The 17,293-nt window shown below is 41.8% G+C and overlaps 1 protein-coding gene across 2 annotated transcripts in view; it reads left to right on the top strand.

The window, feature by feature from the left end:
• col5a3a (collagen, type V, alpha 3a) overlaps positions 1–12,342 on the top strand; it is a 48,555-nt gene extending 36,213 nt beyond the window's left edge. For both annotated transcript variants that reach the window (XM_038702460.1, XM_038702469.1), the window contains 20 exons: positions 1,514–1,567; positions 3,090–3,143; positions 3,280–3,333; positions 3,444–3,551; positions 3,664–3,717; positions 3,804–3,857; positions 4,676–4,729; positions 4,847–4,900; positions 5,018–5,125; positions 5,240–5,293; positions 5,457–5,510; positions 5,599–5,706; positions 5,797–5,850; positions 6,760–6,795; positions 7,248–7,301; positions 7,402–7,696; positions 8,102–8,214; positions 8,343–8,411; positions 9,244–9,477; positions 9,715–12,342. In XM_038702460.1, coding sequence (XP_038558388.1) covers positions 1,514–1,567; positions 3,090–3,143; positions 3,280–3,333; positions 3,444–3,551; positions 3,664–3,717; positions 3,804–3,857; positions 4,676–4,729; positions 4,847–4,900; positions 5,018–5,125; positions 5,240–5,293; positions 5,457–5,510; positions 5,599–5,706; positions 5,797–5,850; positions 6,760–6,795; positions 7,248–7,301; positions 7,402–7,696; positions 8,102–8,214; positions 8,343–8,411; positions 9,244–9,477; positions 9,715–9,861 — 1,812 coding nt within the window. In that variant the 3' untranslated portion in view covers positions 9,862–12,342. The remainder of the gene's footprint in view (positions 1–1,513; positions 1,568–3,089; positions 3,144–3,279; positions 3,334–3,443; positions 3,552–3,663; positions 3,718–3,803; positions 3,858–4,675; positions 4,730–4,846; positions 4,901–5,017; positions 5,126–5,239; positions 5,294–5,456; positions 5,511–5,598; positions 5,707–5,796; positions 5,851–6,759; positions 6,796–7,247; positions 7,302–7,401; positions 7,697–8,101; positions 8,215–8,342; positions 8,412–9,243; positions 9,478–9,714) is intronic.
• Positions 12,343–17,293: the final 4,951 nt, after the last annotated feature.

Here is a 17,293-nt window from a genome sequence, read left to right on the forward strand (position 1 = left end):
CAGACACCGTACATTTACTGCCAGAATATTTTCCTCTGCCTGCGTTCACTTTCTGCCGCTCGGACAATCAAACACTCGCTGCGCACCTCCCGATTCCCGAGTTGCTCTTATAACAGCATCTGTCACGTAGGCAATGTTCTGCATAGAACGAGGAGAGGAAGCGAGCCGAGCATTGAGTGCTGGTGTTGGATTTCATATAATGGCTTGCTCCACCTTTAAAGTTTTAACAAAAGCAATAAACATCCCACATTAGTTATCCTTTGCAAAAAAACACATACTCTCCTAATTCTGTTCCTCATATCTCTACTGTTGGTCTGTTGGTGTTGGCTAGATCTTTTTGTTATCTCATAGAATGCTATCCATAATTACGATGGTGAAAAGTAAGAAAGCCCTTTAAACAATCTCAATGCAACATTTCAATATGTGAAGGATCTTCAAGGCTGGGTGTGAATGAAGAAATAGACCATGACTTTGTGTGCAAGAAAGACAAGCCCCAAGATGAAGAGGTGGCCCTCTATGTAAAAGGAAGAAAAAGATTTTAAAAAAGAAAAAGAGAGAGCGAGTGACAGAAAGGAGGCAGTGGAGCAATGGAGTGGAAGGAAGAGGCGGGGCACTGATTGTGAGCAGGAAGAAGGTGTGACAGCTGCTAATCAGATTAGCCTCAGCCTTGGCTGTCTAATGAGCATCCTCCTTTGTGACAGTCATCTCACAACGCTGTCAACCATGAACACACGCTGAACAAGATTCTCAATAGCCCCTCTTCTCCACAGCCAGATTAGGGAGGGAATGTATCAGAATGAAACCAAAACAAAAGAGATAGAGAGAAAGAGAGGAGAGGAGAGATGCTGAAGACTCAGTGGGGAAGTTTCATTCATGTGTGAGCGTTGCGGATCACAGAATTCTCCCCTCTAATGCTCATGTATCTCTCCGCCAGAAGGATATGTGTTTCCTCTAGTCCCACACAGTCTCTCTCTGGGCAGATTGTCTGTCTTTCTGTCTGAGTGTCTTTACAACACAAGGCTCCCTCCAAGACTTCAGAGCGATTCAGAGCACAGCTAAACATCAACTCAACTGAAACTGAAGCCGAGCACAGTTAGGATTAATTGCTTGGCGCTCTCTTGAGCTGCACAGAAGAGTCAAATCACATGCAGTCACTGTGGCTGAGAGAATATGGTCTTGCACATCACAGGCTAGAGGTTTCTTATTAATAAGAGAGAATAAGAGTGGAGTGGGGGTGAGGGGTGGGGGCTGTGCCTCTCAGAGCCTGTGTCATATTGAGGGTAATGACCTGTCTGGACATCTTCATCATGTCACTACGATAATGATCATAGATATTGGGGCCATTGCATAAGCAATCCACCAAGGGCTGACTTCTAACTCTCATTTAATTTAGGAGGCACTAGCCAACCCCTAGCTCACATTCAGTTTGTATTTCTGTGTGTTTTAATGATGCAGTATTTCCTTCTTGTCTGCAGTGAAATCCTAATCGAAACATTAAATTTTTTCTCCATAGGGGCCTCCAGGACAGCATGGCCCAAGAGGCCCACAGGGGCCCATTGGTGGAGAGGTACAGTGCAGCATGTCTTTTTTATTTCTGTCTTTTTTATCACATGTAAGTATGTACGCATGATTGTAGAAATATATTACAAAGCACTCTATGCACATACAGGTATTCTACGTATGTAAAAGGAGAACATGCCTGTGGGGCACAATTCAGCTTTATTGCAGTTTATATCAACAAGCTGTCCATATCCATCTTCATAACACAATTATAAATATTCCTTTATATCTTGCGCAAAACATTATTCCCTGCTAAAACATTTCAAAATAACATTTAAAGCCTGCAAAAATCAATGTTAGATTAATTCAAACAAGAAATGCACCAGTATGGTCCATCATATTTGGTATTGCTAATCAGCATAATCACCATTACCAAATATTGTAGTGGATCATTTTCATAATTTTTGCCTTCAGCCTGGTTTCTTTGCATTTGTAAGATAATTCATTGAGGTTTGAAAACATTTGAAAACATTTGTTCTTGATTTGTTTGTTTCATAAAATTGTATCATTGAGGCTAAATCATTAATGTTGTTTAATTTAATTTTTGCATTTTAAAAGTTTGACTTTCACAAATGCAATTTTGAAATTGTGCGGAGATTGGAGTTCTGATATTTTCAAGTGATGTTAGCTGCGTGCCTTTGTGGGTCATAAAGAAAACATGATGGTGTGCCAGCTTTGGCATCAATAAGACCATCCATTCTACATTTCAAACTGAACAGTAGCTTATCCCCACACACCACAGATACGTATTGGAACACTTCCTGCCACAGACCCTCCACTGCTTTTGAAACTTGAATTATTAAATAGTATTAGGATATGATCTCTGGGAGAGAGTTATATTTACTGCTCTATGAATCATTAAGAAGTATTAGACTATCATCCCAGAGAGGCAGTTATATTTACCTAGTAATGGCCGTCTCTCTACAGCCTCTCACAACAGTCAATTATTCAGCAGTGAGCTGCAGAAATCTGAGTGAGCCACGCAAGTGCTTCATCACAGGAAGCATGGAAATACAGTGCTGCAGTAATGGTGGGATTCATAAATGGATTAATACAGGAATAGTGGAAAAAAAGCAAAAAGTGGGGTGGGCTGGCATGTGAGGAAAGCAGTTGACAGCAGGAGCTCAGTAGTAGAGTGTGGCTGCACTCAGCTCTCATGTTAGTGCACTCTACCAAAGATGCTTTTGCTGGGTTCGTCTCAAGACACAAAGCACAATGCACTGATACATACGTGAACACTGACACGCATGCACATACACATGCATAAACAAACTGATTGAGATGGGAAACAGCATCCACCCTACTGTGTGACTCAGAATCTATCCACATAGAAAGCCTGACACTCAGTATTTTTCCTTATGTTGTGACAATTCTGTTCCACTTTCTGCATTCTGTGAGCAGAAGTGCTGACAAACCCCTAAACAAATACTGCACCAAGAACTTGATTTTCTAAAATCAAATGAATATTGCAAACCTGCCCTTGTTTTATGATATTGTGGTTCAAGCTGTTCTCTCTCCTCCTGCCACAGGGCCAACCTGGAATACTTGGTGGAGTTGGTCAGCCTGGACTTGTTGGAGAGAAGGTCGGCGCTTCCCTTTAGCAATTACACAGCATGTGCCCGTGTACATACAGTGGAATGGTGGTGGTTTATGTGTGTGGGATTGTACGCAAGTGTGTGTTGTGTGTTTTTATATCTCCAAATCTTTCCTCTCTATCAGGGCGAGGATGGAGAAGCTGGAGACCCTGGGTCAGTTGGAGAGCCTGGCATTAGTGTGAGTCGCGTTGCCTCCATCTCTCTTTCCAATTATGCTCAGCGTTTTCCTTTCTTCAATATCTCTCTTCACCCTTTCATTAATTGTCATTTCATATGCTGGTGTCCCAGGGTGCTAAAGGCGATCTGGGGGAAAAGGGTGACTCTGGCCCTCCTGGTACAGCTGGGCCTCCCGGACCCAGAGGTACACCAGGGGAGGATGGACCCAAAGGCAACCTTGTGAGTCTTTGTCTCTTTGGATCATTTAATTTTTCTTGCTCTGGTTGTCACATCAGTCTGTTTATGTCATGCCAAGAATATGTTGTTTTTAACTCACTGTTTTTGCCCATAGGGCCCTATTGGATTCCCCGGAGATTCAGGACCCCCTGGAGAATCTGGTGTCAATGTGAGTATTGCCATTATTGTTTTATCATTCATTTGTCATTAACTTACTGTTTGGTCATTTCTTCTACATTACATTTTTACATCCAGGGAGTAGATGGTGGACCGGGACCTAAAGGAGACAATGGAGAACCTGGCAAACCAGTAAGTAGTGTTTTTCCCTTTACTGCATATGTTAACAACACTAGTAGCTCTTGAATGAACCCTCACAAACTTAACTGACGTCACTTGAAAAAGTGATTGAGTGCAAGAGGCTGCAAAGGCTCAAAATGCTGTAAACAGGAACGGGACAGCACTTTTCCACTTTATCACATTTCCTTGACGACGCTGAAACACATTGCACACTTTTTATTTTATGTGTTTGGATGATTTTTAAGTCCTGCAAGCTCTTGCCCTACAGAGTGGAGGAGAGGTCAATAAATGTCAATATATATTTGTCAATAATCAATACACTTGTTGGTCAAAACATCATCATTAAGCAAAAACTAAAATAAATAGTTTGTAATAAGGTGATTGCATTCATCTGACTTCATGTGATCTATGTACCATCTTAAGTTAAGAAAACTTTCAACAATTTTAACATCATCATTTCTTCTTCTTCTCTTATAACGCAGATTTGCCATGATTTTTCTCTCGCCTGGTAACCCCCGTGTTTCACGTCATACCGCTATAAACTGTGGGCAGTTCCCTCAGCCAAAGTCTGCAGAAATGCGGACTTACAAAAAGGCTCTAAAAAGGGCTCAAAATGTCCGCGCACTTGGCGATTTGACAGTGGGACAGCCCTAAGCCCTGACGGACTTCCGAGGAACGCGCCTCAAAGTCTGTGAGGGTAGACATTGGGATTGGGCCCATGACATATTGAGGTTTTGCGTCTTCATTATGGGGGCTTTCTTCTGAGTGTTTTTATGACTGGGTGGGAATGTGTTCCTGTTTAACTTTGGTCCTTTTCCTGTTCTCTGTAGGGACCTCTAGGAGCCTCTGGAGAGCCAGGTCCTACAGGACCTCCTGGACGGAGGGTGAGCGTAGCATATTGTAGATGTTTTTGTGCATGCATCTGTATGTAGCTATATGTTATTGTTTGAATTTAATAGCTATTGACATAAGCTCAACAACATTGTTTTTCTCAACCCCAGGGTCATATAGGTGCTGCAGGAAAAGAAGGGAAGCAAGGCATGAAGGGAGCCAAGGTAAGAATAATGATTGACACTGAGCTCTGCAGTTGTGTATGGTACCTTCCAACAAATCCTTTCTGATCTCTTTTCTCCTAATGTCTTAATGACTCTGTCTGTCCCTCTGCTCTGTAGGGTTCGATAGGAACGCAGGGTCCAGTGGGGAAGACAGGCCCAGTGGGACCCCAAGGGCAGCCAGGCAGATCTGGCCCAGAAGGTCTTCGAGGCATCCCAGGTCCCGCGGTCAGTACACAATGTAAAACATAATGTCAGACTGACAATAATCAGAATGTTTGTGTCTAATCAATTCTTCAGCACTCTATAAGACAATTACTAATTCATATGTTTATTTTCTAGGGTGAGCAAGGGTTAAATGGAGCACCAGGACAAACTGGACCACCTGGACCGATAGTAAGATCCTTATATTTGGCTGTTAATCAGAGCATACAAAATGAGAAGGGGGACTGGGACATTTCTGATGACTAACAAGTATTCAAACCCAACACAAGCAAACCATATTTCATATACCCAGTCTACAGCATTAGCCAACTAATACATCTGACATTATTAACAGGGGCCACCAGGACTACCAGGGTTGAAAGGAGACCCTGGGACGAAGGGAGATAAAGTGAGTGTTTAGCCATTTAAAGAGAAAACATTTAGGGCCAGACTAAACCCTGGGAAGCAATGGTGATGAACCATGTCTCTGTCTGCAGGGTCATGGTGGGTTGATCGGTCTAATTGGGCCCCCAGGAGAACCTGGTGAGAAGGGAGACAGAGGCCTGCCAGGGAACCAGGGTACACCAGGACCTAAAGGAGATGGGGTAAATATGGCTGCAACGTGATGGATTTGATACCTTTCTACACAAAGGAAGTACATTTCAGTAACAAGATATGCTTGTCCTAATATCTAGGGTGTGGCTGGCCCACCTGGTCCCACTGGCCCATTAGGACCACCTGGACTATCAGTAAGTGGCATAGTTGTTACAAAATATATATGTTTTTCTATCATTGTATGAACGATTATGTTCTCCGCTACCACACATGGTTAGTCCTTTGATTTTGCTAAGTTTTAGGCTTAAAACTTTTGCTCAGTCAGAAAATACAGCTACTGAATTACTTTTTCAGTAAACAATATATATATATATATATATATATATGTCTCAGCTTATTTGTATACTGTTGTCCATCCCATGGCATAAGATAGCTTTTGATGATGACTTCTAAATACACCTCTAAGCAAGTTTGAATACAACTAGAAGCAGTAATCATTAACAGACACAGGCTTACTGCTTGTTGCATTGAGAATGTTTTTGGACAGTTTTTATGTAAGGTAGGCTGTAATAAACCTTTTAAGCTGAATGGCTCCATCACTGACTGATGCCCAAAGCAATAAGATGTGCATGAAAAACATACATTATTGCTACTTTGCATAAAGAATTAAAAAATAATTTGCCTTCTTACAGTGGAGCTTTAAAAACCTGTTTATACCTTTTGTGGGCTATGTATGTCTGGACACCAATTAATGTATGTGGAAGCTGCATATCAAAATTGTTAATAATATAACCAGACAGTAGATTTAAATTATAATTGTTGAACCGTCCATAAGAAGTTTATACTTGTGGTCAGTTGTATCTTGTTAATGCAGATGACAAATGTCATTTGTATCAGGAATGCATCTTTTAAGCCATCCTTTTGCAAAGGTTTATTTGGTTTCATATGGACGCCTCACCCAAATATAGGCAGTGTCAGTTCAGTGACTTTAGCAAATAAAAGCCCGGGCTATTATTCAAAGTTTTACTGTAATTAGATAGTTTTCTAAGCTGTAGTGGCTTTTATCCTTTTACTGCTAACTTACTCCTTGTCTCCACTCTTAGGGTGCAGCTGGAGAGAAAGGATCGAAGGGAGAAACGGTGAGTCCAGGAATCTGTCTTATTTATTGCCATTTCTGTACTCACACCTTAGCTTGGTTAGCAGCTGCTGGGAACATATGCTGGGGAAGAGAGAAAAAGTGTGTTTGTGGGCTTAAATGTACCATGCTTCATTATCATAATGCTCTACTGTGTTTACCGCATGTCTTTGGAACTAAAAGCCTGCTGTACAGCCACGCTTGTCTTGTGTGTGATTTTTCCATTGGGCTGTTTTAATAGGATTTGGTTCTGGTGTGTGTGATGTTATGAAAACCACTATAGTGTGTCTTGAGAGCCAAGGCTTTGACCACAGAGTGCTGATGCACACAGTTGGATAATCCTATAAAGCAGCAGCAATATCTGCCTGGATAAAGCTGGGATTTAGCCATGTAGTGTGAGAGAGGCTCCAGGTGAGACATGATTGACACAGAGTTTTGTTCTCTCCTATACTCCAGGGTCTTGTTGGTCCCAGAGGAGATACAGGCCCGGCTGGACCCCCAGGACCCCCAGTGAGTACTGCCAATGATCCACATCATGGCCTTCTCAGTGTCAGGTTTAATCTCTTCCTTTCCCCTTCACCTCTTGCTCACCTCTCTATTCTACCTCCAGGGACCACCTGCAACAATGATTGAGCCCCTGCCTATCAGGGAGGGCAGGCGGAAGAGACGAAGGCACTCCAGTAGGGCAGGAGGAGCAGCCCCATCCAGGGAGGAGGATATGGATATGGGGGAGTTCCTGCAGGGAGATCAGCCTCTGGAGGACGCCGAGGGAATGGAAGAAGTCTTTGCCACCCTGTCTTCCATGAAAACAGAAGTGGACTTGATGAGGAGGCCCCTGGGAACCTTTGAGAGCCCTGCCCGGACCTGCAAAGAGCTTATGATGGTTCAGCCTCACTACAAAGACGGTTAGCAAAGACATTGCTTCATAATTTATGCTCATTTCACCTTAAATGTTTTATCCAAGACAAACTATTCCTGGAAAATCTGAACTCATTTTAAATATGCACACATCCGCCAGCATTTTATTTTAGTTTACCTTTATTTCACCAGAAAGTCCCACTGAGATATTTCTTTTACAAGAGAGACCTGGCCATGGTAGCAGCGACACAAAACATATTAAAAAGCAAAAATATACAACATGATATACAAAAATCCACAATAAAACAGAAGAACAGCTATTCACACACAGTGGCCTTTCAAGAAAAACAACCACATGCTTCCATCAGCACATTCTTTATGATGGCCTTGTTACCCTTCATTATTCAAGTATCTGGTGCTAGATTGATGTCCTTTCTTTGTGCACTTTGTAGGAGACTACTGGATTGATCCTAACCAGGGCTGTCACAGAGATTCCATCAGGGTTTACTGTAACTTCACAGCTGATGGAGAGACATGTCTCTACCCTGAAAAGAGGATTGAGATGGTAAGTCTCCAATCTCTTGCTGTCAGGCTTTACAAAGCTGACCTTGTCATATTACAGCAGAGACATAAATCTAGCCTTTGAGCCTAAAATTTTACTCAACCTCCTCCCTTCTCCCTCTGTGTGTCTAGGTGAAATTAGCAGCGTGGAACAAAGAGAAGCCAGGAAGCTGGTACAGCCAATACAGAAAAGGCAAGCAGGTAAAATAAAAATAAATCAAACCTTACCTCACCTCACCTCCTACCATTAATCTGAGCTGGCTCCAAATGCTAGGCAGTCTTTTTCAGCTAAATTACTCATCCTAATTGAAAGTGTTTGAATGATATCCATGCAAATGACTGAGGTGCGAGCCTTTATACAAGTGTATTCACATATATGTGCAGGCATGCATGTGTGTTTCCATTTATGTGCACATGGCTTCATGTGAATGTTTATTTGTTTATTTGTAAATCTGTGCATTGTATAATTTGGTATCTATTTATCAGAGCATGTGCAATGAGATACCTTATTTTCCAGACTGCTGCTCAGCCAGCAGCTGATTTCAGCAGTCATGATGACTCACACAAAGCCATTGGAAGCTCTCTCTCATTGACTAGCATTCAGGGCAGCATGTTTAGAGTAATGGTCTTTCGTGTGTACCTGATCAGAGGTCTCTCCTCTCAGATAATCACCGAGCTGCCAGACAAATTGCAATTCACTGACTTTCTCACAGAGTCATTGAATCTACATAGTTTTTTTTACTTCCTACTTTACTTTCCCTGTCTGTCCTGATTCTGAAGAGAAGTTGGTGTAACATTTTTTCACCCTTTCTTGGTAAACTCCCTCACCAGAACAAGATTTATAATTTCCGTGATGGAATTACAACTAGAATTTATTTTTGTCTGACACAGTTAATATTTTGCGTATATTTTTTCATTCAATGAGATTTCAATGTAATTTAAGGGTGATGCTGTTTTAACCGTGATGCTATAGTACATATTATATTTCTCTGCCTATGTAGTACACTAATGCCTATGTGTCTGTGTCATCCAGTTCTCCTACAATGACAGGGATGGAAACCCTGTACATGTAGTTCAGCTGACCTTCCTGAAACTACTGAGTGCCACGGCTAAGCAGGGCTTCACCTACACCTGCCAGAACTCGGCAGGCTGGTTTGACAGCACCTCCCGCTCCTACCAGCGTGCCCTCCGCTTCCGGGGCAGCAATGACGAGGAGTTGACACAAGCCAAAAGCCCTTTCATTAATGCAGTGCATGATGGATGCCAGGTCAGTGCAGGGACATGCTAGGGAATGAAACTAGATAGACAAATAAGAATTAGCTAAGATAAACTCACATGTTTATCAATTGTGTTGTGTGGTCAGCTGGTACTGTACTTTATTTAATAAGTGGGTAGCCATCAAATCATCGACTTGAATAGGGATTTTGGCCACAGAGTGGGGAGAGCTAGTTATTCGGGTTAATCCAAGCAAATTCTAATAATGGCTTTAATTTCTCTCTTTCAGTTCCGCAAAGGTCAGGAAAAGACTGTTCTAGAGATCGACTCCCCCTCAGCAGAGCTGCTCCCTATTATAGATGTGGCTCCAGCAGACTTTGGCAACAGCAACCAGAAGTTTGGATTCCAAGTTGGACGAGTATGCTTCAATGGTTAAAATCTTGCCAACAACAAACAAACAAACAAAAAAGACCTGCACAGCAAGTTTTCAGTAAAAGAAACTGGACCTTTACCGCTGCCCCAAGCAATATTTATTATATTATGTGCCTGTATGTAGTGGGTTTGTGGTATATTATTTAAGACTCTTCAACAGACAATGAAATAGGTTGTATGGGTTTGCAACAATAAGAAGAATGGCGAGAAAGAGGACCACAACAGTGGGAACAAAGCACATTTACTAAAGGGAAATATTCCAGCTAAATATATTTAATTTTAAGTGTTTTTGTTTCTGTGTCGAGTGTCCTGTAATTTGTCCTCTGAAATTGTGAGGATTGCACCACTTGATGATAACCACTCATAAACAAGACAGATCTGTCCGGTCACGGAAAGGAACAGTCTGTCATTCTTCGGTATGGGTCAGTTAAGTGTGACTTGTCAGACCATGGATGAACTAGTTGCCAGCTAATGTTTTACACAGACTGCGACTCAATAAATTAGAGACGTTGTCATACTCATTTGCATGCTCACATTTCACTTTAATGACAATTGCATAGCAGTTGTGAACTAGCCTAGCATATTAATTCCACACTAGCACAGTAATTACTTTCCTGTGTGCACGAATGATAAATTGTCCTTTTTACCCTTCAACTGCAGTTTGCTCAGTGAATTACTTTAATTAGTATTCACTAGGCGTAGCTAGTTATTGAACCCGACACTTACTTGAACGGATAAGGTTGTTTCCTTTATTGGACCGCTTCCCTCCATGGGTTGATAATAAGCTTTTTGAGCCCTTCATGTTCCCAAGGACTACAGTACTGTATATGTCAGACTAACATCCTTTCTACTGTGTTATATATTTGCAGTGACACACCTCAGCAACTAGGTTGGGGATATTTCAGGGCAAGAATTAAGAGCATGCTGATTAAAATGTTCTCTAGTCTTAAGTGCAGTCCTTTATACCAAGAGATGTCTCACGCATCTGCTGACATTACCCGTTTTCACTTTTATGCCCTACACAGTTTTTTTTTTCTTCTCTGTTTCGTTCATATGTTGACGTTTCAACAGAATATGTTGCTGTTAATTTGACAAGATTTGCTCTTCAGTGGTGCTAAAGATGATTCTGTTATTTTTGTGTCACTGTGTTTGTGTGTCTCTGTGGGCAGGATTATAGGACTAACGAGAGGGGGGTTATTGCTCTTTCAGCAGCATGAAACACTCTCAAAGGCTGGGGACTAATCTACTGTGTTTTTTTGCACATCTTGCTGATTGTACCAATTTCAGAGGGCCAGTGAAAAGAGGTTAGGGACAGTTCAGAGTAATGTGGTTGATTGCGTAAAAGGGAAAATCCACTCTTAAACCAAATTTACATTATGCTGTTCCACTGATTTTAGATAAATAAATCCAGTATCTACGGATACAGACAACTCTCTAGACTGGAGTTACTGATACAATCAGGTTAAGTTTTAAGAAGTTAATCTATTGTAGATTTTTTTCTTTCAAATTTCCTTTTGAAATTGCTGAGCTGTGAATTAGAAATTGTCCTCACATCCCAGTTAATTTACCATGGGTGCTATTATAGTGCCAGGTTATTCCATTATTCACTGTCTGTGGAGAAGCTCCAGGATTTGTTTTTTGATGTCATTATTAGTACAGTCTGTCTCTGTATGTCAGTTTAAACAGAAATCAAATTAACAAATTGAGCTGTGAAATATTACAGAAATTGTATGTAAGTTAACGTTTTTTTAATTTTGATTGCCCTTTTGCAAATTACATTTGTTAATGCTCTGCCTACCTCCTCCAACTCAAACAGTAGACTGTGTATCTAGCATGTGTAATTTTGCAATTCAGTCCCGCTGTTCTATTTGTTTCATAGCATTTAAACATTCCAGTAATCAACTCCTCTCCTCCTGTCCTATCCTTCGCTGCCCCTTATGTGTATAGTGTTTGTTGTACTAATTTTATATACTGTACAGTTATTCTGAGGACCTTATGAGCAGTAATCTGTTGCCTGAATGAAAAACAAATGTATTTGTCAAAAACTGATGTGCGAATATAAACAAACAAGAAATGATTCTGTTTCCTTGTAGATATCCATTAGAGCATGTGGCTGTCTGGAATGTCCAGTCGGAGTGTAATAGACAAACAAGGCTCTTCATTACCAACTACTTCTGCAACATTCCCTCAACAAGCTTACAATCAGCATCCCCACATAGCCGATGTAATCAGCTCTGATTTGCTCCCCAGTTCATTTATTTCAATTAGCCATGTTTCAGTCCTCAAGAGGGAAGGTAAGGAGGAGACAGAGGCACTGAAAGATGGATGGTGAGAACAAGAGAAGAGGTCAGTGCTGAAATGGCTGAGGATAAGAATTGCAGTTGTGGAGACTAGGTATGTTGGGTGGAGGTAGCAAGAGCTGTGCTGATGGATATTTATGTCAGACAGACATGAACGAGACAAAAATAAATGATAAAAGTCCCAATGACTACTTTATTTTTCACCAGTGTCTGACATTGCATGTACAACAGTTTCATTGTACCCCTTCCACAGTCGGTCTGACTACTTATCTGTTGCTACCACTCCATCCATGCATATATAACACACACATATACCCACATCTACACAAACACACACACTCTAAAGTTTATTCTCTTGCACACATTAAAGTACAAGGCGCTCATCCCCTTTGAGACCCATTGTTCAAGGTTAGCGTCAATGGAAGAATAAAGGTTACCATGTTATTTTTTTTCTTCTTTTCTGCTCTCTTCCACTCAATTGAATTTAAACCACACTAAGCTCTTGACCAGGAAAGGTCATCTGTTGCCACTACCTCAGAATAATGATCAAGAAGAAGAGCAGTGACTATCAATATGGTATTTCAACGGCTCCCTTGCTCACATTCCACCCTCTAGTGCCCACATATTCCTGTGACATTGTGTCTCCAAAGTCGTGTTTTTCTTCTGCTGACAGATAATATCCCTACAGTGCAATACAACTATTATCTTTGTTGAGAGCTGGAAGTCTTTATGATAGACTAATATACAAGACTAAACCCTCCAGAATTGAGTTGTCAAACATGACAATAATTTGGAAACCATGGATACACTGTCTCTCCACCACACAGAGATAAATCAGCTTGAGCAAAGCATTGAGAAGAGCCTTTCATCCAGCTGATCCTGGAGCTCAGCTTTGTGATAGCTCGTGGAAATCTCATGGAAATGCACTCCCAAATGAGGAACTTTTTATTTTTAGAAATACAAACGTACAACATACATGATGATAGGTGTTCATGAATGGAGGTTTCTAAAATCTGTCAAATTCCTATGCCTGTTTCTCTAATTCTTTCTTTCTGCGATCCCTAAGTTGTTTGATGTTACCAATACTACAAAAACTACAATATATAACGCTGCATGGTAGTACAGAAGTGGTAGTACACTTACAAAAGCAGATTTTTGTATCCATATTTAATTGATGAATAATTGCTGTATTACTAACTGAACATGAATTCTGGAAGATACCTGTAGTGTTTCTCTTTTAATGCGATCTGAACATGATTGTTCTAATACCTTTTAAACACCTTTCCTGCTGTAACTAGAGGGTGACACACCAAACCTGATGCGGTCTGATCTGTAAACACTATTTGTGTTATGTATCTGTTATCTACAACCACCTTGTAATCTTTACCGTATAGATGTGAAAATGTTAGGTGGTGTACTCATGAGCTACACTCTTGGACAACTCTGCATTGCTGTTCACTGATATTCCATCAAGGATTTGAGCAGATCTGTGGGTCTATAGTTGGCATTGATGAGCTACTTTTAGGCCCAGGAGTCCATTAGAATAAACCACGGGCAGGAGGATCCTTAGTTGCTTCATATCGGAGGCAAGGTTGTGTCTCTCTCTCTCTCTCATGCTATTCTCGCATCTCTGTCTCATTACCCGGAGTTGAAAATGTTAGAGATGTGTCTTTGTTGTTTGTTGGACCGGCAAGCCTCCCTCCTATAGTCTCTCTCTCTAGTTTTCCTTGCCCTGAGCTCCTCTCCTGTGACACTGACTCTAACTAAGCTGAATGTGTCACAAAGTCACAGTGAGAAATGAACAAATTAAACAGACATTCAAATTAAAGAGAGAGTCAGTGGGAATATCTACATTTCTGGATGAACAGGGGTATTCCCTTGGTCTCAGCACATGCACCCAAATCCGCGTGTTGTGTCACAGTAGATAACAGCAGACATTATTTTCCATGCCACTGATGTGTGCATGAGTGTGCAAACTGCTTTCTGATTAGCATCTTGTGCTGTACGAGTGGTGGGGAGTAACTTACATCGTCTCTATCTTGTGCTGAACATGGTCGTTGATGTGTAGGCCTGTGTACGTGTCTGTGCGGGTATGTGAAATCATGAGCAATTGTGGCTGAGCTGGGATACTCTTATTAGTGTGCATGCGAGCACCTCTGCTGCCAGGTCCTGTCCACAGCTTCTTTATCTCAGGAATGGTGGGGGGAATCATTTCTGCAGATGCCTTTTCTATCAAAAGCGCTTATCGACAAAGCTAACATTAGCAAACCAGTTTAAAAAAATTACTTGAAGGCGAGGGAGGGTAATAGAAATCCCTGGGTGAGTGGACAAAGAGCATAGCGATGTTCGGAAGCCCAAGGCCCTGTGTGTCAGAGAGTGTCAGATGATTATCTGGCAGACAGAAAGTCAAGATTCAAACGAACAGCTTGAGAACACCCCCGCTGCCTGAACACACACACATCCTGCTCCTAATTTTCCATCTGCTGCAGCTCTCAGCATCCATGCTGCAACCACTACTACTGCCATGCCATCCTCACTTAACTTAGTTCTCAGTAAAAAGAGGACTGAGTTGTCTGCAAGCTCCCCCAGACAAGCAAAGTAATCAGTGGTGTCTTATTTACCACAGAGAGGAATAGGAGGATGAGGAGAATGAGAGAGCAGGAAGAGGGAGAAAGAGAGTGATAGTTATTCACTAGACAAGCCTGTGTTGTATGAATCACTCAGGCCAATTTAAACATGCACAGCTGTTCATAAATCCAAGGCAGAGCGTGTTAATGAACAAACCTAGCCCTGATCAGGAAAACAGGAAGAATAGCCACAGGGGATCTGTATTAGGCTTTGTGTTTGTGTGTGAGAGTTTCTGATTTGTTAGCGAGTGAGTGTAAGCGAGAGAGAGTGAGAGTGGTAACTGCATGACCCCATCGCTCAATAGAGATGATTTTTTCCCATAAATCAGACAAGGCAGCAAGGGAAAGAGTGCGAGAGAAACAGAGACTGAGTGATTCAGCTGTGGGAGTACACTGGCTTAGACCTCAGTTGAAAAGCCAGGGAAACTAATCGTTTCCATTCACCTCGATAAGTCTGGCTGCTCGTCTGTGGTCCTGATTGCAAAGAAATCGTCCCTCCACCTCTTTTCCTTCACTCTCCCTCCCCTTTTCTTCTCTCTCCCTCTCTGAATGATCAATGCACCCTGTCCTGTATCAGTTCCTGTATGGCACTGACACGGTTGTTATTCTATCACAGAGAATCAGACAGGGCAGCATTTCACGGGCACCTGGACACTTTTCATAAATCTTGCAAGGTGGAGGTGAACAGCAGGGGAAGCAGAGCTCGTTGTGTGACAGACCAGGAAATAATTGGTAGTCAAAAGCCTCATTTAGTCTAAAGAGAGATACAGACAAAATACATTATTTGAGGTGTGAAGCTGCAGAAACTCATAAAGTGGTTAGAGACGGTAATATGGTTTCTGTCACTTGTATGAAATCGTCAATGTCATGTAATCTCTGTACATATACCAGTAAAATGGATAAGGTGTAGTAATCAATAAACTTGCTTAGGGGATAAAGTGCATCCCTTTCTCTCCACTTGTCACTGCAACTGGCAACGTTTGAATTATGCTTTCATATGTTTCCCAAAAATGAGGACAATTGGGCCTGACTCTGCTGCTCTTCAATAATTCAGAACCAACCTGAGACAGGAAGCAATATTCTGAACCTGCAATCGGGAATTATTCCTGCAGTCACTCGTTTTTCTATGTCTGTCTTTCTCAATAACTCTGATTTGCTCTTTTAGACTACTTTTTCTCGTTTCTCATTCTCACTCTCTTTTTTTCATGCTGCATACTGAATGATCAAAAACTGCAGCAGCAAGAGACCCTCTCTTTGTCTCCAAATCACATACACATGCAGATCACACTCACAGTACGGTCACCCAAAAGTGCATTAGTGGCTTTGACTTGGTTTCCAGGCACAGAAGTAATCAGAGAGAGTTGGGAAAGCTGTATTACTAATGATCATCATTCCACAATAGCTTAGGTTCAAGAAGGATGGCAGCATCTGCCAAGGGTTTCTCTAAAATTCAACATCTCAAATAAATACAGAAAGTTACTGAATAGTGTATTCCACCATGTAATGATAGCAGATTGTGTTTTTGTTACTAATAAGCCGTGACCTGTTTCTCTGGGATACAGTAGACACACATAAAAGCAGAGAACCCAGGCCAATGTTAACATTAAGTCACTATCACTTCATGCTGGTGTTTCATTTTCTTTGAATATCCCTCATACAGTGCAGCACAAACACAGGTCTTTAGTTAAACCCCCAAATCTCAGTCTATTTCCTCTAGGACACATCAAACAACCATTTCTAGTCCCATATGTATGCCTGTTTCAGCATCAGATGAAAGTGCAGCGATGTTCTCATTGAATGCTTTCCTGTCTGAATAAACTAGAACCTAGTCTGCTGAAACCACAGTGCTTCAATTTGAATTCTATTGAAGATGCAGGCTCCACTGACGCTCTGTGCACTGTATGTTTTTTTTGGACATCTTTACACACATGTATGAGCATTACGGTCATGTTGTAGAATTAATGCGTGCTTATGTTAGATAGACTGTGCGTTGATGTGTGTACCTGTGCTGCTGCAGTGCTAATGAGAGACTAGGGGTTTCAGGGTTTCAGGTGCCGGTGCTTTGAGAGAGGAGGTGAGTGACAGGGCTCATGAATAGTGATGGCCGACAGCTGCTCATTAACCAAGAGACTGTCTGTCAGCCAGCAGACTGGAACATCAGCGCTTCCCCTATGTGTACACACACCCTTGCACATAAACACACACAAGCATGAAAATACATACACATGTGCACAAGACCATGCAGATCTGCCCACAACCAGCGCATATGCACATACACAGAGTTCATATCTCCTTCATCTGGGTCCCCTGCGCTTTCTGTGGAGCGGAGGCCAATCCTGCCTTTCCCCCCGACAGCATGAGTGGAGTACGCCTATTACCTATGTGCTCACACCAGTCCCAGTGGGGCAAGCTTCTCACTGAATATGGAAACACCTGCCAACTGTAAATTCTGAATGAGGCCCAGAGTGCAAAAGGTACAAAAGATTAAGGCTAAGACAGTGACCAGGGA

The sequence above is a fragment of the Micropterus salmoides genome, unplaced genomic scaffold, assembly GCF_014851395.1.
Source record: "Micropterus salmoides isolate LMB-PRFRI ecotype aquatic unplaced genomic scaffold, ASM1485139v1 Ms_hic_scaffold_10, whole genome shotgun sequence".
In the NCBI taxonomy this organism is placed as follows: domain Eukaryota; kingdom Metazoa; phylum Chordata; class Actinopteri; order Centrarchiformes; family Centrarchidae; genus Micropterus; species Micropterus salmoides.